Here is a 24,901-nt window from a genome sequence, read left to right as displayed (position 1 = left end):
CTTTTTTGAGTTCATCTCTCATCAGTATAGTTTGAGCCCATTTTCTATTTCTCTTGGAGATTCTGGATATAGAAACTTAGATTTTGTCATCATCTGAGTATGTGTTTTGATCTTCCATTGGGACTAGAGTAATTCTCTATGATCAGATTCTTCTTTTTTCTGTTGTTTGCTCATTTCTTTAGCCCAAGACTAATTTACAGTACTTCCAAGGCTTTGGAGGTTTTTTTGGGGGAAGGACATCCCATTGGGACCTTTATTCCTCCAAAGTCTTATGCTCTCCAGGCTGTGCTTTGATATGTAGATGACCACAGTACTTCCTCTGCCCTGGGGCTATAAGGAGGGATGCAGTATGGAACCCCCAAACTGCAATATGTGAGCGTAGGCAAACAGTAGAGTCCTACACCAGGGAGAGCAGAGAAATCTCTGCAGACTTCCCTTACTGTCTCTGGGAGTGCAGTCTGCTTTCTGCAGATTTTGTGGCCAGCTGTGTTTCTCACTCCACACTCACCCAGGTACAGCAGAGTTCTCTCACTGCCCCTTCAAGCTGTTGACAGTGATTGCTGGGCTGGGCTGGCCTGCGCTGGCCTGGCCTAGGCTGGGCTAGTCTGCTCCATGGCTTTTTTTCATCTTGGACTGGGAAAGGTTATCACTCAGTCTTTCTGTGGGTTCTGCCTCTCTAAATTTTGACTAGAGCCATGCTTTGTTTTCTGGGGTTTGGGGGGTTGAAGTTCATGGGAAATGCTGCCTTCATGTCTCCATCTTGGCTCCGCCCCATAGTCCACTTCTAATTGGGGGACTGGAAGATAAAGTACCAAACACTTTCCAAAATCTTCCTTCACAGAGGGCAGAAATTTCACTTTGAGCTATACTTTGCATCTCTTGCTGTTTGGTTTCAACTCTATAGACCAAGATGCTCTCAAGCCTGTTAGGATCCTTACTTTCCTATCTTTTGTATTGTCTTTCCCCTGTTAGATTGTAAGTTCCTTGAGAACAGGGACTATTTGTTTTTTTTTTCCCCTTGTTTATATCTTTAGCACTCAGCACAATCCCTGGCACATAGTGATACTTAATATTTATTGAATTGAATTTCTTGTCACCGTTAATGGAGCCATTCTCCATTGTTTTGATTATGAGCTGAATCCTGCATCTATACCTTCCTAAAGATATGAAATATTAGGAAACTCCAGAGTCTGTGCACTGTTCTAACTTAAGTGTATGTTCCAACACCAGATCAATGATCTCTTTCCCAATACTGTTATGTCCTCAGGCCTATTTGGTTGCATCATTCTTGCCTGAGATCAGAATTGCTCAGGATAAAGCAACTGTTCATAGATATAAGTCCTAAGCTTATCCATTACAGCAGTTCTGCTGTTCTCTTTCTGGACCACTAGATACATTACCACTGGGTTGGATACCATGCTTCAAGCAATACAGTCCTTCAGGCAATCATCCATTCCTCTCTGCCCTGGCTGATGTATGTGTTAGAGGTGCAGTTACTTTTACGTAATTGTTCTAGAATGTGAAGGTGAGAGACTTGTTGCCTGAATACAAGTTATGGAGTCTTTGCCAACATTGCAAATCCTTTGGTTAATAATCATCAAACATATCTACCTTATTCTGGTGTAATTGTATTTCTGGCTTCTCAAAACCAGGATAGTATGAAAGTTTTTCTGAAAGAGTTACCTAGTTGTTGAAGTAGATGAGTTTCAAATGTTTTCATGGAGATAATAATATAAAGTTGACTGAAAAGTTTATAGAGAATATAAGATCTCTGTTATTATTATTATTATTATTTTTAAAAGATTTTATTTATTTTGTGTTTTACAATTTTTCTCCTAATCTTACTTCCTTCCCCCCACCCCCCACAGAAGGCAATTTGTCAGTCTTTACATTGTTTCCATGGTATACATTGATCCAAATTGAATGTGATGAGAGAGAAATCCTATCTTTAAGGAAGAAAGATAAAGTATAAGAGAGAGCAAGTTCAGACAATAAGATATCAATTTTTTTTTTCTAAATTAAAGGTAATAGTTGTTCAAACTCCACAGTTCTTTCTCTGGATACAGATGGTGTTCTCCATTGCAGACAGCCCCAAATTGTCCCTGATTGTTGCACTGATGGAATGAGCGAGTCCATCAAGGTTGATCATCGCCCCCATGTTGCTGTTAGGGTATACAGTGGTTTTTTTTTTTTTTTTTTTGGTTCTGCTCGTCTCACTCAGCATCAGTTCATGCAAATCCCTCCAGGCTTCCCTGAAATCCTGGTTTCTAATAGAACAATAGTGTTCCATGACATACATATACCACAGTTTGCTAAGCCATTCCCCAGTTGAAGGACATTTACTTGATTTCCAATTCTTTGTCACCACAAACAGGGCTGCTATGAATATTTTTGTACAAGTGATGTTTTTATTCTTTTTCATCATCTCTTCAAGGTATAAACTCAGTAGTGGTATTGCTGGATCAAAAGGTATGCACATTTTTGTTGTTCTTTGGGCATAGTTCCAAATTTCTCTCCAGAAAGGTTGGATGAGTTCACAGCTCCACCAACAATGTAATAGTGTCCCAGATTTTCCACAACCCTTCCAACAATGATCATTATCCTTTCTTGAAGATCTCTATTATTATTAAAATAATTTGACTTGAAAGATCTTTTGCCAAGTATTGTTCATTTAAAATATTCATAATATCTTATATAAAACCTCTTCTCATATTGCCGCTATCCAGGTGCAGACCCTTATCACTTCATCACTTAGGAAAACTACAGTAACCTTGCTGTTTTCCCAACTCCAGCTGATCCTCCCCTCGACTGTGAAATTGATCTGACCATGTCACTTTTCTGTTCAATAACTGTCACTTCTCAGATAAAATATAAAATCTTCCATTTGCTATTCAAAGCCTATCATAACTTTATCTCTTCCTACTTTTCTATTTTTTATTCAGCCCTTCCACCACTCCATCTCTCCACCTCACCCTCATCATACTCTACAATCCATTAACACTTGGCTCCTTGTTATTCATCATACAAGATATTCTGTCTTCTGACTTTGAGCATTTTAACTTTCTGTTGTCCTCTGAATGAACCCCCTTCTCATCTTTGTATCTTAACTTTCTTCAGATCCTACCTACAATCTCTTCTTTGGTTTGATCTTCATAAATCTAGTTTGCACATTTATCTTCCTCATTAGACTATCTGAAGGCACTGTCTTTTGCCTTTCTATGTATCCTTAGTGCTTGTGTACCTGGGCACACTAAAAATTGTTTGACTTGAAGAGTATTCAGTGATTTTTATAAAGATGAGAAGGTAGAGTCAATTTTAGATTATTCTCCAGTGCCTTCTCCCCCCCCCCCACCATTCTTTTGGGTAACCTTTTCTTTGTATGTTTTGTAAAGCAATGCCACAATTTTTTCAACATTGTCATTTCCATAACAGATTCTTTTGATTTATTCCTGACCTTGTCCCTAAATGCCATTTCTACTTTCTATAGCTCAGTAGGATCTAAAATATTAGATTCTAAACACAGCTAATTCTGATAGATTCAGTAACTCATTTTTTGTCTGTTAAAATAAAAGATTTCCTTATTGAAAAATAATAATGGAAAACTATGGATTGTTATCTTTTCCCTCCAAAGATATCATTCTTTTTGTTTCACTTTATTTGTTAGTCACAAAACCTCAATGTAAACTTATTTTACTTTAATAAATTACTACTTAAGAGCAAATAGAATAGGGTTTAGTAATGAAATAATAAAAGAATATTGTGTTTGCAAAGCATTTTTCTCTAATGGAAAGAACACTGGGATGGCATTGAGTACCAGTTTTGCCAGTTAATGTCAGAATTTGTCATTTCCTATCTCTGGGCCTCTCCTTACTTGCAATATGCTTGAACTTTCTAGTTTTTGTCTAGCTTTGACAGTTTATGATTCAATGAATATTACAATTCAGTTTAATAAATCTATGTCATCTAAATCTATTAATAATAGAATTGAAAGTATTACAGGAGCTGTATTCTAACCTCTGCTCTCCTGCAAGTTAGGTTAGTTTTTTCTTTAAAAAATATTTCATCTGGGGCGGGTAGGTGGCACAGTGGATAGAGCACCAGCCCTGGAGTCAGGAGTACCTGAGTTCAAATCTGGCCTCACACTTAATAATTACCTAGCCATGTGGCCTTGGGCAAGCCACTTAACCCTATTTGCCTTGCAAAAACCTAAAAAAATATTTAATCTGTCCTTGAGACCTGATAGGAATAGAAGAATTAAAAAACTCAGTCTGTGTACATACATTCAAGATTACCTAAGTATAGAGTTATCTTGAGGACTTCTAGGACCCCCTATCTGTTATATTCAGATGAAGTTTATCTGGGTTTCTCTTTGGACTTTTTGATTATTGTTCAATTTGTTTTTCCTGTGTCATTGCTGTAAGTCTCAAATGAGAGAATTGGGCTCCTTTGTGAAATCTAACTCATACTTCCATCTTCGCCAGAAGTCCCCACCTTCCTAGAACTTTTAAAAGCATACCAACTAATGTGTTAATTATGGAGACCATGTGGATTATATTTTTGGGATATTATCTTTCATTCATTCCATATTGAATTAACCCACTCCTACTCATCACAGGGACTTTTCTATCATGACTCCTCCATTCTTTTAACTGAGATTTATTGAAAAATTTGAGGCTGTTGACTAAGATTCTTCGTATCTTGTATTTTTTGATGCTTTTTACCACTTACTTCTTCATCCTTGTCTCTTCTCTTTGCCAAGGCAGATGTTTCTTTCATGTACAAGTGATCTCATTCCATCCTGTCTTGTCTATTTTCCTCTCTAATATCCCCATTCTCACTTATCTTTTAATATTTCTCTTTGTTGACTGCTTCCTTACTGCCATGCTTATGTCTCCCTTATCATCATAGCTCCTTATTTGATCCATTCCATTCCTACTATTTGTCTTCTTGATACTGTCATGACATTCTCCTCTCCTAGCTCTCCTACCTATCTGACCACTTTTTCTCAATTCAAGGTATTTCTTAATTGTTTTCTGTGCTTTTATTTACTGGTTATTTACAGCAAGTACAGCATTAATTTCAGAAAGAATGAATGAAAGAAGCCAATTTATTACAGTTGAAATTCAATTTTAAATGACAAATGTTGGAGGGATTATGGGCAAGTAGGCCCTTTAATACACTGGTGTTGGAGTTATTAAATTGATACATCCATTCCAGAAGCAATTTTGGAGTTAGATGCGTGTGTAGTTGTGTGCTTTTTAATGCAGATGGATATATATACGCACACATATGTATATATATGTGTATCCTTTGTATATACCAGCAGTAACACCACTAGACCATACCGAAACAATCAAAAAAGAGGAAGAGAGTCCCTTTAACAAAAATATAGCAATATTTTCTGTCATAGCAAAGAACCAGAAACTAAGAGGGTGCCAGTCAAATGACTGAACAAATTGTGGTTAAACTGTGTCACAGCAATAAGACTACTGGGCATAATTCCTTAAGAAATAAAGTGGAAAAAGAACAGAATTATCCACAGCTATACTTTTTTGTGATGAGAGTACTTGAAACTGATAGAATCCCCATTAAGAATATTTGAATTATGGTATATGAATGTAATTATGTTTCTGAGCTATAAGAAAGGATGAAAAGGACCGTTGAGAGACACCTAAAAAGACTTGTATGAATTGATGTAATGAAATAAGTAGAATCAAGAGAACAATTTATATAAAACAACATTGTAAAGACAAATGACTTAGAAAGACTTAAGAACTCTGATCAATACAATGATCATATATCCAGAAGAGATTGATGAAGAAGCTTGCTACTGAATCCTGACAGAAAGGTCAATAGATACTTAGGGTCCAAGCTCTGAGACATGTTCTTTGAACATAACCAAATGCAATTATTTTTTCTTGCTTAACTTGATAGGCTCCCATATATAAAGAATAATGAAGATTATTGTATGTGACCGAATTTCATGGCATATATAGCTTTTGTGGACTGTATGTGAATTTTTTCCCTCTCTGGGTCATAGATAATATACCTAGTTATGTTATTGCTGGGTCAAGGGTATATACTGGTTAGTGACTCCTAACTTAGTCTCTAATGTGGCTAGGTCAGTTCATAATTTCACCAACAGTGAAACATCAACAAAATTTACCTTTCTTCCTTCATCCTCTTTAACCATTGCCATTTTCCCTTTTTACTCTCTATACTTCAGTTTGCTTCATTTTGCATTTCTCTTGGTGATTTGGAGTATTTTTTTTTTTTTTGGAGTCCTGGTGATAGCTTGCTTTTTTTTTTCCTCTTGAGAACTGCCTGTTCACCTCTTTTGATTTGTTTCTTATCTCTTGAGGATTAATCTTGTTTTTTAAATGTTCGAACCTGTTCAGGGTTTTTCCTTCAGCTATATTTCATATTTTACCTCCATTAATTGTGTTTGTGCAAAAAAAAAATCCCTAAGAACAAAACAAACAAAAAAAACCTTTCAATTTTACATAATCAGAATTGTCCATTTGATCTTCTGATCCTCTCTTTTTTTGTTGGGCCAAGAAATGTTCCCATATTCATTTTTGGAAAAAAGCCTTTGTCTTCCATTTTCTTCTAACTGTGATCTTTCTTTACCCAGATTATGTAGGCATTTGGAATTTATTGTAGTATAATGGTATGAAGTGCTATTTTAAATCTTATTTTTGTCAACCTACTTTATAGTTTTCCCAGCAGCTTTGTCAGACAGTGAATCTTTACTTCAGTACTGAAATCTCTAGATTTATTGAACATTGTACTACTGTGTGATTTGTTTCTGCAGCTTGGGTTTCTGATCTTTCCCACTGATGAGCATTTCTCTTTTTTAACAGTACCAAATAATTTTAATAATTATTGCTTTGAAGTCTGGTTTAAAATCTAATTCCCCTCTCTTTCCACCTTTTTCATTCTTGATCTTTTATTTCTCTAAAATAGTTTTCTTATTTTTTTCTAGTTTTTAAGCAACTCATTGGTAGTTTGATTTATATGGTTATTATTCATCTAAATAAATTAGGTTAATATTATTATTTTAATTATATTTACATGAAAATAAACTATGAAAGTTTTGTGTAAAGAGTATTGTGTAGTTGTATTCAGACAATACTTCTATTTGTTTTAGTGAGTAGACTCCCAAATGCTTTATATATAACAACTCTCCATTGTTATTTTGAATGGAATTTCTTTTTCTCTCTTACTATTGGTTTTTGTCATACATTTATATGTATTTATTCTGTGTTTCCATTAATTGGAGTATTCTAAGTAGATTGTTATTATTAGCAAAAGGTAATAATTTTTTGACACTTTTTATTTTTTCACTTTTTTTCTAACTCTTTAATAACAGTGGCAATAATGTATGTCTTTATTTTGTCCCTGATCTTATGAGAAAGACCTTTAAAGATTCTTTACTACATAAAATACTTGCTCTTTTAGGTAAATATTAATTAGGATACTGAAGGAAAGCTCTTTTATCTCTGTGCTTTTCAATGTTTTTAATTTAATTAAGATCCTGTAGTTTGTCAAGGGTTTTTGATTTTGCTTCTATTGATATAGTCATGTGATTTTTATAGTTTCTGATATAAATATGGAATAATATGTTCACAGTTCTAATATTGAGTCAATCCTGCATTTCTGGTATAAATCTAATTTGTTGTTATAGCATATAATCTCTTTAATGTATTGCTTTTCTTTGCTGATGTTTTTCTTTGCTAATATTTCATTCCATATTTCATACATTACCTATATTGGTTTATAGTTTTCTGTCTTTGCTTTACCTCTCTCTGGATTAGGTATCAAGATCATACTTGTATCATAGAAGAAATTTGATAAAAAGTTCTTTCTTCACTTAACATATTTTAATATACTTATTCAGTGTACATTTCTCTCTCCCATACCAAATAGAATGTAAGTTATTATAATAGTTGTAGTTGTTTCATTTTTGTCTTTGTGACTGATGAAAGGAACTAGTTCATGTGCTGTTGATACAAAGATAAATGCAAATAATCTGTATCCTCATATTTTTATTTTGAGATGTATGAGAAAATATGTACACAATATAGTTAAAGGAATTGGAGAATTTAGGAGAGAGAAGGTGCTAACATTTGTAGTAGTCAGCATTTGTGGTTTTCTGACTTCCTGAGGAAGCAGGATTTGATTTGAATAGAGAGAGATCAAAAATTAGTATGCTCCAAGAATGGGAATCACTTATTGACATTTAAATGGGAGAGTAAAATATAAAGGTTGCAAAGCAATAATCTGATTTAATTGAAGCATAACTCATGATAAATGGGAATGTGAAATAAATTTGGCGTTGAACTGTGCATGGCTTTAAATGCAGGACTAGAGAGTCACTGAAGAGTTTTGAATGTAGGAATGTTAATCATGAAGTCTTTCCCTTAAGGGAAATTATTTTACCAATTTTTCAAATGTATACTAATTACTCAAAAATTGAATTAGAAAAAAGGAGACTGTAAGCATTGGAGCTGTCATGGCTTCATAAAAGCACTTAAAAAACTACTGTGTCCAGAAGAGGGCAACCAGGAATGGTGAATGGTCTTGATTCTTTGTTATATGAGCATTTATTGGAATAACTGGGTGATTTTAGCCCAGTTAAGAGAAGGTTCAAGGGAAACATGATTGCTATCTACATGTTATTCAAAGATGGTCGTGTGGAAGAGAAAGGTAGATTGACCCTAGTGGACAGAAATATGAACATGAGTGGAAAACTTCAGTTAAAATATAGGTTTGATGTCAGGAAGAACTTCCTACAGCACAGTATTCAAGCAGAAATTAAATAGAACAGTTGGCGAGTATGCGATAATTGGTATTCTTTTCATACATAGTTTAGACTGCATGGCTCCTTTCCAACTCTGAGTCCAACAATTCTGTGATTCTGTGAATCCAATTAGGAGGTTATTATTGTAATTCAGGCGAGAGTTGATGAGTTATAAATTGGATAGTGACTTAGTTTGGTGAGTGGAAAGAATAGGAATGGATTCAAGAGGTATCATCCTGGTAGAATTAATAAAACTCACTAGCTGCCAGCTAGAATGGGTCTGGCCGTACAAGATCTTCATGGTTGAAAGACTCAAGTATTACCAACATAAGTATCTGGGAAGATGGTTGTAGTCTCCATAGAAATAGAAAAATTTGGAGACAGGTGAGATGAATTACATTTTAAACATTCAAGAAAATATATCCAGGAGATAAACATTTTAGAAATTCAAGAGAGTGACCCTAAAGACGATAAATATTTTACTCATGGTTTGTATTCTGACTAGCAATCTGGAGTGGTCAAGAATGCATCTACTAGTAGTTATGTGGGGTCAGGGGAGACAGAAGAAGCAGAACCTCCCTTGACATCACAAAAAGTATAAAAATAATAATAAACTTGTTAACCAAGTTTTATCTGAGCTATCTCTAACCTGGCTGTGACATAGCAGGCCAGAGATAGTGTTCCAGTAAATCAGATAGTGTTTTATTACTACTTCTTTGAAAGGAACTGATTTGCAAATCATAAGATTACTCCATTTTTTTTGGAGCTTCATCTTGCTGTTATGAAGCTAGATATTTTATACTTGATCATAAGTGGGGGCAAGTGGATCATTCAGCAACTAGATTTGGGGCTTGAGTGACCTTCCCAGGACAAATCCACTATGCAGGTCAATTTAACAATTACATCACTTGTGACCATCCAAGTAGGAGTACTGCTGGAACAATTGAGTTGATTGTATAATTTGGGGGTTACAGTAAGTACAGGTTATACGGATACACTTCACTTAACACAGGCAGGCACAATTCAAGGAAAAAAATGCAGGACCTGTCATGAGTAAAACAAATTACTACTAGCTACTTTGTTTTCATTTTTCCCAAGCCTAGAGCCTACTTGTAAAAAAAAAAATCTCTAGAAAGTAAACTATTATTCATTATACATACCAATATAAAATCATAACTTTTGACACTCACTGGACTGTATTATGTTTGTAATTTCTGTATGATTCCAGTCATTTTCATAGACAGAAACAGTAGCATTTGTGTATGGGGCAACAGGACTCTGTGCCTTACCTCAGATTGCTCAGTCCTTTACAAACTAGGTTGAGCGCATCCAATAAGTGCATGCTCATTCATATTTTTCTATGTCTCCAATGTAATGCCTTTTATTACCATTTTATTACTCATTTTCCAAAGTCTAGGTGATGCATTTCATGCATGTGTATAAGATATTTAATATTACTAATCTTGAGATTAACCACCACAAAAACCACCAGATGAGGCAGTCAGTAAATCTGCCTCCCCGAAGGATGTGGGGTGTGTGTGTATGTTTACTGCCTCTAGTAAGCTCATAAGTACAAATCCTAACTCTGATAACTGTTGCTGCCTCCTCATGGGCCTCTTCCCTTGTCACTGGTGTGTATACCCAAAAAACATGAGGAAAAATGCTTAAGAACTAATAATAGGGGCGGCTTAGGTTGCGCAGTGGATAAAGCACCAGCCCTGGAGTCAGGAGTACCTGGGTTCAAATCCAGTCTCAGACACTTAATAATTGCCTAGCTGTGTGGCCTTTGGGCAAACCACTTAACCCCATTTGCCTTGCAAAAACCTAAAAAAAAAACCCAAACTAATAATATAAGTATTTTCTGACTAAGTCTTAACTGCAAATTGAAGCATGATTTTATTTTTCTTGTGACATGGTTAATATTGAAATATGCTTTGCATAATTCCACATATCACATTTCTTGGAATTTAATGAATGGGTAGAGAAGGTATGGGAAGGAGCAAGAAAATTTGGATCTCAATTTTTAAAAAAAATGAAGCTTAAAAATAAATAATTTTTAGAGTAAAAAATAAATTGTATGGAATTAGGAAAGTTTTCGCTTTTTTATCTTAAAAAACAAATTTGCTTTCTATATTTCACTTACCAAAAATAACATATACTTGAAGATTTTTTTAAAAAATTCTTTAAATGTTTAGTCTTGGTTTATTTTTTCTTTAGGATTCCCTTGATGCAAGAAATGCTGAATCTTCATGAAGATAAATCTCTGTTTTCTCATTATTGGTTAATTGATTCTTCTGTAGAAAGATAGTACATTGTTTATCATCTATCATAATTACTTCAAATATACATTGACATTTAGTGGTAAGAAAGATTCTTGAAGATTTATATCAAATGACGTCAATGGCCAGTTTGTTCTCTTTTACTAGCCCAGCTGTGAAGCGATTATTGGGCTGGAAACAAGGTGATGAAGAGGAAAAATGGGCAGAAAAAGCTGTTGATGCTTTAGTAAAAAAATTAAAAAAGAAAAAAGGTGCTATGGAAGAACTGGAAAAGGCACTGAGTAGCCCTGGACAGCCCAGCAAGTGTGTTACTATTCCTAGATCTCTAGATGGAAGACTGCAGGTTTCTCACAGAAAAGGCCTACCCCATGTTATTTACTGCCGAGTCTGGCGTTGGCCTGATTTACAGAGTCATCATGAGCTGAAACCATTGGATATTTGTGAATTTCCCTTTGGATCTAAGCAGAAGGAAGTCTGTATCAATCCCTACCACTATAAGAGAGTGGAAAGTCCAGGTATGTTTTAGGCCTTTTTTTTCTCTAAAGAGGGAAAATTGTATTTCATTTTATTTGATGTATTGAATTTGCTAAATATATAGTGACTAATTAGTTCAATATTATTTCTTGTATTTCTAGTTACAGACTGCCTCTTAATTGTTTTCTGGTATTTTTCATTTAGTTAAATTACTATTTTTTCGTGGTTCACATGGGTTGGGGAGGGCTTTTAATGATAAGATAAGGAAGTCACATATTTGAGAGGACTAAGCTTAAAAATGGCAAGTAAGAATAATAAGTTAATAATAGCAGAAATATATATAGCCTTTTATAGGTTTTATATTTGATCTTGACAGTTAAGTCAGATTAAAATGATAGATAATTATCCCCATTTTTCAAATGAGAAACAGAGCCTTGGATAAAGGAACTTGTTATAACCACTTAACTAGCAATTGTTGGATGCTAGATTCAACCTGGTCTTGAATTAATTCTTTAAAGCATATCTTCTCAAAAGAAAAGAGTTTTTAAATGTATATTTTTCTAATTCCTTAATCTTTTACATTAATACTTAAAATTAGTCACAATGATAATGTATTGAATATTTTAGTATTTTTGACAACTGTCTTTTGTTCTATTCTAGTATTACCTCCAGTATTAGTGCCTCGACACAGTGAATTCAATCCACAACACAGCCTTCTGGTTCAGTTCAGGAATCTAAGCCACAATGAGCCACATATGCCACAAAATGCTACATTTCCAGATTCTTTCCAGCAGCCCAACAACACTCCTTTCCCCTTATCACCTAATAGCCCTTATCCTCCTTCTCCAGCCAGTAGCACATATCCCAACTCTCCTGCTAGTTCTGGACCAGGAAGTCCATTTCAACTTCCAGGTAAGAATTTATTTTATCTGATCTCTCCAAATCCCAAATCACCCTGCAAATAGAGTCGCCATTTACCATTATGAGTATTTCTTTGACCTAAGGAGGCTGAAATTAGCTTTATTTTGTGAAGTGATTTGTTTTCATAAAGATTAAATTTAGTTCCTATCTTTAAAACATTTTTCTGAATTTTAAAAATTTTAAAAATTACCTGGGGGGGTTGTGGGGGAATGGAGGAGAGAGTAGGGATTTGTCATGGAGACACAGACAGAATATTTCCATAAACAAAATAGAATAGGGAAAAAGAAGTTTTTTTGTGAAACCATGAATCTTTTATAGCTTGCGTTTTCTTTAAGAATATGTAAGAAAGGGGAGACTAGGTGGCGTAGTGGATAAAGCACCAGCCCTGGAGTCAGGAGTATCTGAGTTCAAATCCAGTCTCAGACACTTAATAATTTCCTAGCTGTGTGGCCTTGGGCAAGCCACTTTAACCCCATTTGCCTTGCAAAAACCTTTAAAAAAAGAATAAGAAAAATAAATTAAGCATATATGTTTGTGTGTGTGTGTGTGTGTGTATAATTTTGATCACTGTGCCTTTTAAGAAGTCATAAAAATGTTTGATCTTTAGTATCACTATCAGGGTTTATGAAATATAATGTATTTTCCTACGGTTCAAATTTGGCTTTTAAAATGTAGCAGGTTTTTTTTTAGATAATTGGCAAAATAATTTTCTTTGAATAGTGAGACAGTAATTAGTCACTTGCATGTTGTTTGCTAGTTATGAGTTAATAGGCAGCTGTGTACTGACAGCAAAGTCAAATGACTAGAAACTTCATTTAGGGAACTTTTTGGGGTCAAAAACAATGAAAAATATGAACAAACTCCTAAGTTATTTTTAAATATAAATCCCTGATTATCACTGAATCAGCTAATCCTGTCTACACTTTGATGTGGTAAATAATGTTTAAAAGAATGGATCTTTGGGCAACAAGATAATTATGTATATACTCAAGTTATCAAAGCAGGAAAGCAGAATAATAATCACATTATAAGATTTCAGCATAAAGAGTTGAAACCCAAATATTCAGTTAAGCATGAGATCTTCATTTGTAGAATGAGCATAATGATAACATCTACCACTCTTATAAACTGTTTAGCATGTTACCTGGCACATGGTAGGTACTTTATGAATATTATCATCCCATTTCCCTAGGATTTCAGGTAAGTATGCTAATTTTCTGCTTGTACTAAAATTTCAAAACATATAAGTGAGATGCTTCAATAATGAATTTATGCCTTTCCATTAAAAGGTTTCAATAAGATATTTAAGAGTTGGTGATAATATATATAAATTACTGCTCCACATTTTTTCTTTATGTAATTTAATCTCTTATTGCTTCTCAGATGTTTGGTGGATTATGTTTAGTGACTGTGGCATCTTAAATATTTGAACACATATTAATAAAAATAACAAATTAACAAATTCAAGGTTCATAGCTAGCTATATATATATACATATATATATATATATATATATATATATATATGGTTAAGCATTAATTACCAGGTAGATGTAAGTTGGTGTTGGAAATGTCGGGGTGGGGCTATAGGGAGATGCAGGATACACCAGGAAGAACTAGATTCATAATATTAAGAATGTATGGACAGCTAGGTGGTACTTGAATTCAAACTTGGCCTTAGACACTTACTTGCTGTTTGAACCTGGGCAAGTCACTTAACCCTGTTTGCCTCAATTTCCTCTTCTGAAAAATGAACTGGGGAAGGAAATGGTAAATCCCTCCAGTATCTTTGCCAAGAAAACCCTAAATGGGGTCATGAAGAGTTGGACATGAATGAAACAACTGAACAACAACAAAAGTTGGAATAGAAAGTAAAAATAAAGTGAAGGTAGGTATCCTGTCACTCAAATTGGGTATAAAAAAAATAAGTACTTCCTTTTCACAAATCTGATCAATAGTTGAGGAGCCCTGAAGTGATTCCACTCTTATCCCTCAGATTGTATGTGTGACTTTTGTGGTTTTGAGAAATATTGAACATATCCAGGTTTTGAAATATGCTTTTTACATAATGACATAAAATTTTTGTTAAATTCCTAAATGTATTACGCTATTTGAAAGCATGCAGTGTCCTCATCAGATGAGCAAACTGTTGATTTAAGATGCCATTGGTATTAAATAACTTCATTATGCTGATTTTCTTTAAACTGACAAATTTTAAAACTCCTCAGGGTTTTTTATTTTTAACAATACTGATAAGAAGTAAACTGAACTTCTTTAGTATTCAGTTTTTTTTTTACAGTGAAACATTTGAACTCCTGAGGGAATTGTACTGGTAACACAATTTTATGGGCAAACTTCAATAATGTAAGTTTTAACTTGTTGAATGCTTTTGATAGTCATGTTTAACATTTCAGTCCGACTGCAGAAATATATTTACAGTGCGGTAATCTCTATTCTTTTACAGTGCGGTAATCTCTATTCTTCAAATTAGTTTGCAAAAGCAGTAGCTATGTATTATGAACAAATAATTATTAGAAAAATTTGCAAAATAAAAGAATCCTTTGCCCATGATCCTGTCTACAGTAAAGATTACTTTTATTGTTGTTCAGTTGTGTCTGACTATTCTTGACCCCATGGACCATAGGTTCTTCTTTGCTATCACTTGAAGTCTGTTCAGATTGATGTTTGTTGTTTCCATGACACTGTCCTTCCATCTCATCCTCTCATCCTGCTGTCCCCTTTTCTTTTTGCCTTCAATCTTTCTCATCAAGGTCTTTTCCAGGGCATCTTGTCTTTTCATTTATGTGGTTGAAACATTAGTTTCAGTATTTGACCTTCCAATCTGAATTAATTTCTATAAGAATTTGGTTTCTATGCTGATGAAGGAACTTTCAGAAGTCTTCTCCAGCACTACATCTCTCAAGTATCAATTCTGTGATGCTTAGCTTTCATTATAGTCCAGCTCTCAGAACTATACCTTGCTTTGGAAAAATCATAGCTTGGACTGTGTAGACCTTTGTTGGCAAGGTGATGTCTCTGTTTTTTAGTATACTGTCCATATTTGCCATAGTTTTCCTTCCAAAGAACAAGCATCTTTTAATTTGATGGCTGCAGTTACTATCTGTTAGTGCTTCTTTGAGCCCATGAATATAAAATCTGACACTGCTTCCATTTCTTTTCCCTCTTTTTTGCCAGGAAGTGATGGAATTTGGTTGCCAAGATCTTAGTTTTTTTGATGTTAAACTAAAGGCCAGTTATTACACTCTACCCTTTTTATCCACAAAAGTCTTCTTGATTTCTCTTCACTTTCTACCATCAGGATGATACCATCTGCATATCTGAGGTTGATATTTCTCCTGGCAAACTTAATGCTAGCCTGGCATTCTCTGCAGAGAAGTTATATACATAAGGTGACAACATACAGCCTTGTGCTCCTTTTCTAATCCTAAACCAATCAGTTGTTCCATAATCAGTCAATTCTACCTGGTGCTTCTTGATTGTTAATACAGGTTCCTTAGGAGACAGGTAAGATGATCATGTACTCAATTCTGTGAGGACTTGTCACAATATGTTGTGATCTATAAGTCAAAGGTATTTTTTTGTGTAGTCAATGAAGCTGACTTCCTTGCTTTCTCCCTAATCTAGAAAATATTAACAGTGGTCTCTAGCTCCTCTACATCTTTGAAAACCAGCCTGCTTCTCTGGTAATTCTCCCTTTATATATTGCAAAAGCCTAACTTACGGAGTCTTTAGCATAACCTTGCTAGCATGTAAAATGAGCGCAATTGTTCAGAAATTTAAAGATTACTTGATGTTTTCCTTTTTTTAAGATTGGGACATAAACTGATCCTTTCTAATCGGTGCCTACTGTAGAGTTTTTCAGATTTACTGGCATATTGAATGCAGTAGTTTAACAGCATCTTCTTTTAGGATTTAAATAGCTCAGCTGGAATTCCATCACCTCCACTAGCCTCTTTGTTTAAGGCCTACTGAACATCATCCTCCAGGATGGTTAATGATGCTAAGATAATAGTTCTATGTATTCCTGTCATCTCTTCTACGTCTGTTAAATGCCAACCATTTTTGTCTTTTTTATTATGGCAATTTTTGTATGAAACTTTCCTTTGATAGCTCTAATTTTTTTTTATTAAAGATTTTATTTATTTTGAGTTTTACAATTTTTTCCTCAATCTTACTTCCCTCCCCCACCTCCCCATAGAAAGCAATTTGTCAGTCTTTACTTTGTTTCCATGTTGTACATTGATCCAAATTTTGTGTGATGAGAGAGAAATCATATCCTTAAGGAAGAAACAAAAAGTATAAGAGATAACAAGATCAGACAATAAGATAACTGTTTTGTTTTGTTTTCCCTGAAGGGAATAGTCCTTGAACTTTGTTCAGTCTCCACGGTTCTTTATCTGGATACAGATGCTATTCTCCATTGCAGGTAGCTCAAAATTGTCCCTGATAGTTGCACTGATATGAGGAAGTCCATCAAGGTTGATCATCACCCCCATGTTGCTGTTAGAGTGTACAGTGTTTTTCTGGTTCTGCTCATCTCACTTAGCATCAGTTCATGCAAATCTTTCCAGGCTTCCCTGAATTCCTGTCCTTCCTGGTTTCTAATAGAACAATAGTGTTCCATGACATACATGTACCACAAATTGCTAAGCCATTCCTCAGATGAAGGACATTTACTTGATTACTAATTCTTTGCCACCACAAACAGGGCTTCTATGAATATTTTTTGTACAAGTGATGTTTTTATCATTTTTTCATCATCTCTTCAGACCCAGTAGTTGTATTGCTGGATCAAAGGGCATGCACATTTTTGTTGCCCTTTGGGCATAGTTCCAAATTTCTCTCCAGAAAGGTTGAACGAGTTCACAGCTCCACCAACAATGTCCCAGATTTCCCACAACCCTTTCAACAATGATCATTATCCTTTCTGGTCATATTGGCTAGTCTGAGAAGGTGTGAGGTGGTACCTCAGAGAAGCTTTAATTTGCATTTCTATAATAATTAATGATTTAGAGCAATTTTTCATATGACTGTGAATTGCTTTGATCTCATCTATAAATTGCCTTTGCATATCCTTTGACCATTTGTCAACTGGGTTTTTTTTTTAAATATGACTCAGTTCTCTGTATATTTTAGAAACATTAGTTGTAAAGATTGTTTCCCAGTTTACTACATTTCTATTGATCTTGGTTACAGAGGTTTTATCTGTGCAGAGCTTTTTAATTTAATGTAATCAAAATCATCTATAATTTGTTTTTGGTGATGTTCTCTATCTCTTCCTTAGTCATAAACTGCTCCCCTTTCCATAGATCTGACAGGTAAACTAGTCCTTGATCTTCTGATTTGCTTATAGTATTGTTTTTTATGTCGAAATCCTGTATCCGTTTGGATCTTATCTTGGTAAAGGGTGTGAGGTGTTGGTCTAATCTAAGTTTCTTCCATACTAACTTCCAATTTTCCCAGCAGTTTTTATCAAAGAGGGAGGTTTTATCCCAATAGCTGAACTCTCTGGGTTTATGAAACAGCAGATTAACTATAATAATTTCCTGCTATTGCACCTATTCTATTCCACTGGTATACCACTCTGTTTCTTAGCCAATACCAAGCAGTTTTGATGACTGATGCTTTATAATATAATTTTAGATCAGGTAAGCCACCTTCTTTTGTACTTTTTTTCGTTAACTCCCTGGAAATTCTTGACTTTTTATTTCTCCATATGAATTTGCTTACAACTTTTTCTAACTTATTAAAGTTATTTTTTGGAATTTTGATTGGTAGGGCACTAAACAGGTAGTTTAGTTTGGGTAGAATTGTCATTTTTTTATTATATTAGCTCTGTGTATACATGAGCAGTTGATATTTGCCCAGTTATTTAAATCCGATTTAATTTGTGTGAGAAATGTTTTATAATTGTTTTCAAAAAGTTTCTGAGTTTGTCTTGGCAAATAGACTCCCAGGCATTTTATATTGTTTGAGATTACTTTGATTGTGATTTCTCTTTCTAGCTCTTCCTGCTGTATCTTGCTAGACATATATAGAAAAGTTGAGATTTATGAGGGTTTATTTTATAACCTGCAACTTTGCTAAAATGGCTAATTGTGTCTAGTAGTTTTTTAGATGATTTCCTGGGATTCTCTAGGTAGACCATCATGTCATCTACAAAGAGTGAGAGTTTTGTCTCTTCCTTCCCAAGTCTAATTCCTTCAATTTCTTTTTCTTCTCTAATTAATAGCTCTAATTTTTTAAGAGATCTCTTGCTTTTCTTATTCTTTTGTTTTCTTCTGTTGCTTTGCATTACTCATTTAAAGAAAATTTTATCTCTCCTTGCTATTTTCTGGAATTCTGCATTCATTTGGGTAGATCTTTCCCTTTCTCCATTATCTTTTGCTTCCCTTCCTTTCTCAGCTATTGATAAAGCCTCAACAGACAACCATTTTGCTTTCTTGCTCTTCTTTTTCTTTGGAATATTTCTGTATTTTCTTCCATCAGAGTGATATCATCGGCACATCTGGCACCTTAATTCTGCTTTTTTTATTTGTCCAACCTGGATTTCATATGTTAAATAAACAAGGTGACAAGACAGTATGTAGCCTTTTCATACCCTTTTTCAATCTTAAATCAATCAGTTCTATGTTTGGAACATGTTGTTTCTTGGAACTGTTCCATCTTGACCCTCATACAGGTTTCTCAGGTGACAAGTAAGATGATCTGCTACTTATTTCTTGGAAGACTTGGTGTTTTTGTGCAATTCCTTGCTTTCTCCATAAACCAACTTATGTTGCCAGTTTAGTCTCCATTTCTTCTGCTTCTTTGAAAACTAACCCACTCTTGACAATTCTCATTTCACATATTGCTGAAGCCAGTCTTTTTGTTGTGTGAATTGAATATAATTGTTTAGTAATTTGAACATTCTTTGATATTATCCTTTTTTTAGGATTGGGATACAAACTGATCTTTTCCATTCCAATGACCTTTGTTGAGTTTTTCAAATTTGCTAGCATATTAAGTGTAGCATTTAAACAATATCATTCTTTAGGATTTTCAATAACTCACCTGGAATTCCGTCACTTATACTAGCCTAATTGTTAATTTTAATGTCCACTTGACTTCGTTTTCCGGGGTATTCTGATTTCAAATCAGTAACCACATCATTGTGGTTATCAGTGATGTTAGGATCTTTCTTATTTATTTCTTTTGTGTATTCTTGATACTTCTTCCTAATCTCTTCTGCTTCTACTAAGTTTCCACCATTTTTGTCTTATCACGCCCATTTTTGCACTATAAAATGCTCGCTCTTCTTTGTGAATCTCATTGATTTTATTTTCTTTGCTTATAGCTGATACTCCCCCTCCTGCTTATATGCCTCCTGATGACCAGATGGGTCAAGATAATTCTCAGTCTATGGATACAAGCAATAACATGATTCCTCAGATTATGCCAAATATATCCAATAGAGGTAAAAATAAGCATGTAATTTTTAAATCTTTTTACGTGTGGGTGTGTGTGTGTGTGGTGTGATTTTTAAACTGCTGTAATATTTCATTGATATAAGGAATTCCTTGTGTGAAAACTATCAATTCAGGATAGAACCTGCTCTATAATTTACTCTTTACACAGTTGCTTGGGGATACCAAATATTGCCCAGAGTCACAAAATTGTTATGTATCACAAACCAGACTTGGACCTAGGTTTCCTGACTCTTGAGACTAGCTTTCTACCTATTCTGCCTCCTCAAAACAATACTGATTAGACTGAATATCTTAATAATTTTTCTTTTACATTGATAGGTAGAACTTCATTTTATATTTTAATGTTTTAATGCTGCTTTTTGATACACTTATGTTCCAATATCCCCCTTTCCCAGAGCCGTCTCATGACAATAAGTTTAGCAAAACAAACCCAACAATTCCGTGACTGTTTCTGGTGGTGTATTCAACATTCTGAAACCAGAATTTATCATATCTCTTTGAGGATGAGAGTGTTCAGTTCAAGAGATCTTTATTTTATTTAAGCACTTACCGAGTATAAGAGCTAGTGTTCCCAAAGCTTTACTGACTTTGCAAGAAAGGCTCAAAAAACAGGTTAATTTCAACATAATGTATCATTATTATATTACATCAAGAGAAAATCAGTGAGTAGGTTTCATATTATTTTATTTCATCTATAAATTTCCAAATTTTGAAAGCATTAGTTTGCAATCCACTAGGGGAAGAAATTGAAAATTACTTAATGTGTAATGAATAAGTTTTCTGATGATCCTCAGAGTTTCCAAGGGTGCATGCATGTGTGTATATATGTAACTCATTATACTTTAAATTTGAATCCATGCTAAGAACACATCAAAAAAACTAGTGAATGCCAATAGTACCTTCTTAAAACTCCTTACCCATACTTAGGTGGCATTGGGATGAAATTATTTACTTCCTTCATTTTACCTGAGGTTATAATGTAACCTATATCTACCCTCTCCTTTCATTTGCATAGGAGTTCTTAATGTGTTACCTTTTTGATCAGTTTCTGCTTGGGATAGCAGGGACTTGACTGTCTATCTTACTCTGGGACTCACTTATGACTCTCCCTAGTTTGTTTGCTCACGTGATCAATCTCTGGGGACATGCTTTGTGTCTCAGTGCTTACTATCTTTGTCCATTGAGTGTGGCTCTAACTAGCCATCTGAGTTTTCTACTGGGTGCAACTCTGAAAAATGGCTAAAATGGAAAAAATTCTTCCAAGAGAAAAATCTGGTTTTAGGGTCAAAAAAGTTGTTTAACTTTGTTTTGACTGCTTGGCTAACATGCTCTCTCAGGTGCTTATTCCTGTTTTAGTTGGGGGTCAACTTTTAATTGTCTCTTTAATTTTTGTTGCAGAAAATTGATATAAAAGTAAAAAGTTTTAATAATATTCAGGTCTAGTAAGTTGTAGTTTCAATAAAGCTATTAAATATGAAATAATGGAAGGGAAAATAGAATATTTTAGTCAAAGGTCTTTTTTGGAAGTAGCAGACTTCGCAAAAATCATATTTAAGTTTGATATTCAACATAGTACTTGGCACTTCAAAAGTTATTAATTATAATTTATGCCTAGTGATTTAGAAAGCAATTATTTGCACTATGTATATTTCCTATATTTTCTTTTATTTATATTTAATATTCATTTGGGATTCAAGAAATCTGAGAGACTTCTTCTTAGTGTTTCAATTATTAAAATGGGATTTAGCACACGCCCCATTCAAAGTTTAGTATTTTATTCTCCTTTTACTAATTTTCAACATATGTAGATTAGGGAAAATGTTTTAAAGCTTCCTTTTTGAAATGTAAAAATATAAATTGCCCAGATTAACAGAAGAGGAAATACAGTGCTTAAATAATTTTATCTTAGAAAATGAAATTGAATAAACCATAGATAAGTTTTGAGGAAGATTAGAACCTGATGTATTTACAAGTAAATTGTACTAAACATTTAAAGAACAATTAATTTTAATGCTATATAAACTGTTTGAAAAATATATAGTAAAGGAGTCCTGCCAGATTACTTCTCTGACACAAATATAGTTTTGATTACCCAAATTGGGGAAGACAAAAGTAGAAAAAGAAAACCATAAATTAGTTTCCATAATGAATGTTAATGCAAAAACTCTTAAAGAAAATACTAGCAAGGGTATCCCAGCAATTTATCACAAAAATCATACGCTGTGACCAGGCTGAATTTATACCAAAATATGGGGCTGATTCAATTTTAAGACAACTATAAGTATAACTGACCATATCAAAATAAAAACAACAAAAATTTTATGGCTATATCAATAGTTATAGAAAATTTTTTGATAAATACAATACACATTCCTATGAGAAAATACTAGAAAGTGTAGAATTAAATGGAATTTCCTTAAAATGTTATTTATTTATTTACCTAAAATCAAGAGTAAGCATTATTTGTAATGGACTAGAAACTCTTCAGTAAGATCCAAAGCTAGCCATTGTCAGCAATATTATTCAGCATTATTAGAAATGTATAGCATTAAGTCAAGAAAAAAATAATTGAAGGAATAAGTATAGGCAGTGAGGAAACAACAGCTATCACTTTTTTTTGCCAATTATATGTTATACTTAGCCCTAAATAGTCTAGTAAAAACTAGAAAAACAATTAACAACTTTAGCACAATTATAACCTATAAAATAATCCCCTCCCACTCTGACCCCCCAAAAGTCATTACCCTTTATGTATATTACCAGCAAAACTCAGCAGGAAAAGGTAGAAAGGCAATTCGATTTAAAATAACTTTAGATAGAATAAAGAGTACTATCTAAAGTTTGTCAAGACATGCACAGGAACTATGTAAACACAGTTACAAAACATTCCACTCAAACCTGCCATATCATTCAAACTATACTAAAGTAGCTTCATAGGGCTAGAAAAAAAATAATAGAAAATTCTCCTGGAGGAACAGAAGATCAAGAATATTAAGCGATTCAGTGAAACAAAAAAAAATGTGAAGAAAGGTGGCTTAACAATATTACATGTTAGACTATAACATAAAGCTGTGATTGTCCAGTTTGCTACTGGATAGGAAATAGAATGGAACAGATTAGGGATCCAATATACAGAAGCAAGTGAGCACGATGGCTTAGGGATTAATAAATACTAAGATCCCAGTTACTAGGTGGATAAGTAGTTTGATAGAAACCAGGCATAGACCAAAATTTCATACCATCTACCAAGAAAAAAAGCTCAAAATGGGTACATGATTTAGATAGAAAGTATTTATATTATCGGAAAACTAGGGGAGCTTGGGGAAAAAATTACCTGTCAGATCTATGCATCGGAGAAAAATTCATGACCAAAAAAAGTTAGAGAGGTTCACAGGATGTAAAATGGATTGTTTTTTTAAAATTATATGCTATAATTATATGCTAACCAATACAACCAAAAGTTTTCAGAGGAAGAAATCCATGCTATCAGTAACCATATAAGAAAAATGTGCTTAAATTACTAATAATTAGAGAAATGCAGAATAAATTAAATGAGCTGCCACTTCACATCTATCAGATTGATTAAGATGACAGGAAAGGAAAATAACAAGAAGTTACAGTGGGAATATGGAAAAATAGTGACACTAATGTAATTAGTGGAACCCAAAGGGGTTTTAGACTGTGCATATCCTTTGACCCCACAATACTTATTAGACCTATATCCTATAAAAGGAAAAGAATAAATATGTAAAAAAGATATTTTTATCAGCCCTTTTTCTGATGCCAAAAAAATTAGAAATTGAAGTCATGTCAGTTGAGTAATAATTGACCAATTATAGAATATTAAAATGATGGAATACTGTTGTACTCTAAGAAATGATGAAAGGCAATGATTTCAGAAAAACCTGGTAAGATTTATCTGAACTAATACAAAGCAGAATTAGGAGAACAAGTTATACAATTACAGCAATATTATAAAGATAATCAACTATGTAGGACTTAGCAGCTCTGATCAATTCAGTAATCCAAACTATTCCAAAGGAATCATGAAGAAAAATGCTGTCTACCTGCCAAGAGAGAACTGAAAGACTCAAATTGAAGTCTGTTTTTTTCCTCTCTATTTTCCTTTCTTCACCTATTGCAATATCATCTTTTGTTCCTTCTTGAGGGAGGGGAAGCAAAGAGAATTTGGAAATTTGGAACTGTTATTAAAAATAAAGTTTAAAAAAGAATCATTTTTATGTATTGAAGCCATGGTAAAAAAATGCCAGAAGAATTTGTATTGTGAATTATTGATTTATTTTCCTTATGTGTGATTCATTTGCAGATGTTCAGCCTGTTGCTTATGAAGAGCCTAAACACTGGTGTTCAATTGTCTATTATGAATTAAACAATCGAGTTGGAGAAGCTTTTCATGCATCTTCAACAAGTGTTTTAGTTGATGGATTTACAGATCCTTCCAACAACAAAAGTAGATTCTGTTTAGGTCTATTGTCAAATGTTAATCGTAACTCAACAATTGAAAACACCAGGCGACATATTGGAAAAGGTAATATGACTTGTGACTTTTGTGATTGTCTTGTTCAAATTCTTTGTTTTACAGTGGAAGAAATTGAGATTCTAGAGAGTAGAAATAACTTGTCCAGAATCATATAGGTAATACTAACAGCAAGGATTTGAACTTGGATCATTCATTGTAAAATCTAAACTTTAGTAATTTATGGATCTAAGATTTTGAGCTAGAAGTGGCTTTAAAAATCTTAGACTCTAATCTCTTTTTTTAAAGGGATGAAGCTGAGGTGGACTAGAGTAGTTAAGTGAACATGATTGCAAAGCTAGTAAGAATGCTGATCTTATTGTTTTCAGAGCTTTTAAGTATTTTGCATTGAGGTGGCTGATTTTAAAGTTCCCATTATCTGAGAAGATATCAAGAAT

The 24,901-nt window shown here is 33.8% G+C and overlaps 1 protein-coding gene across 2 annotated transcripts in view; it reads left to right on the top strand.

Moving 5' to 3' along the window:
* SMAD5 (SMAD family member 5) overlaps nt 1–24,901 on the top strand; it is a 52,512-nt gene that overhangs the window by 18,182 nt on the left and 9,429 nt on the right. Inside the window, exons 2-5 of one of the 2 annotated variants that reach the window (XM_074213501.1) lie at nt 11,021–11,597; nt 12,217–12,468; nt 19,834–19,953; nt 24,294–24,515. In XM_074213501.1, coding sequence (XP_074069602.1) covers nt 11,195–11,597; nt 12,217–12,468; nt 19,834–19,953; nt 24,294–24,515 — 997 coding nt within the window. In that variant the 5' untranslated portion in view covers nt 11,021–11,194. Of the gene's footprint in view, nt 1–11,020; nt 11,598–12,216; nt 12,469–19,833; nt 19,954–24,293; nt 24,516–24,901 lie in introns of those variants that run through there. The other variant, XM_074213502.1, reaches the window with a different exon arrangement.

This window comes from Macrotis lagotis, chromosome 1 (assembly GCF_037893015.1).
Source record: "Macrotis lagotis isolate mMagLag1 chromosome 1, bilby.v1.9.chrom.fasta, whole genome shotgun sequence".
Taxonomy (NCBI): Eukaryota; Metazoa; Chordata; class Mammalia; order Peramelemorphia; family Peramelidae; genus Macrotis; species Macrotis lagotis.
The sequence above is the reverse complement of the archived record's forward strand: the minus strand, read 5'-3'. Positions and strand labels throughout refer to the sequence as shown.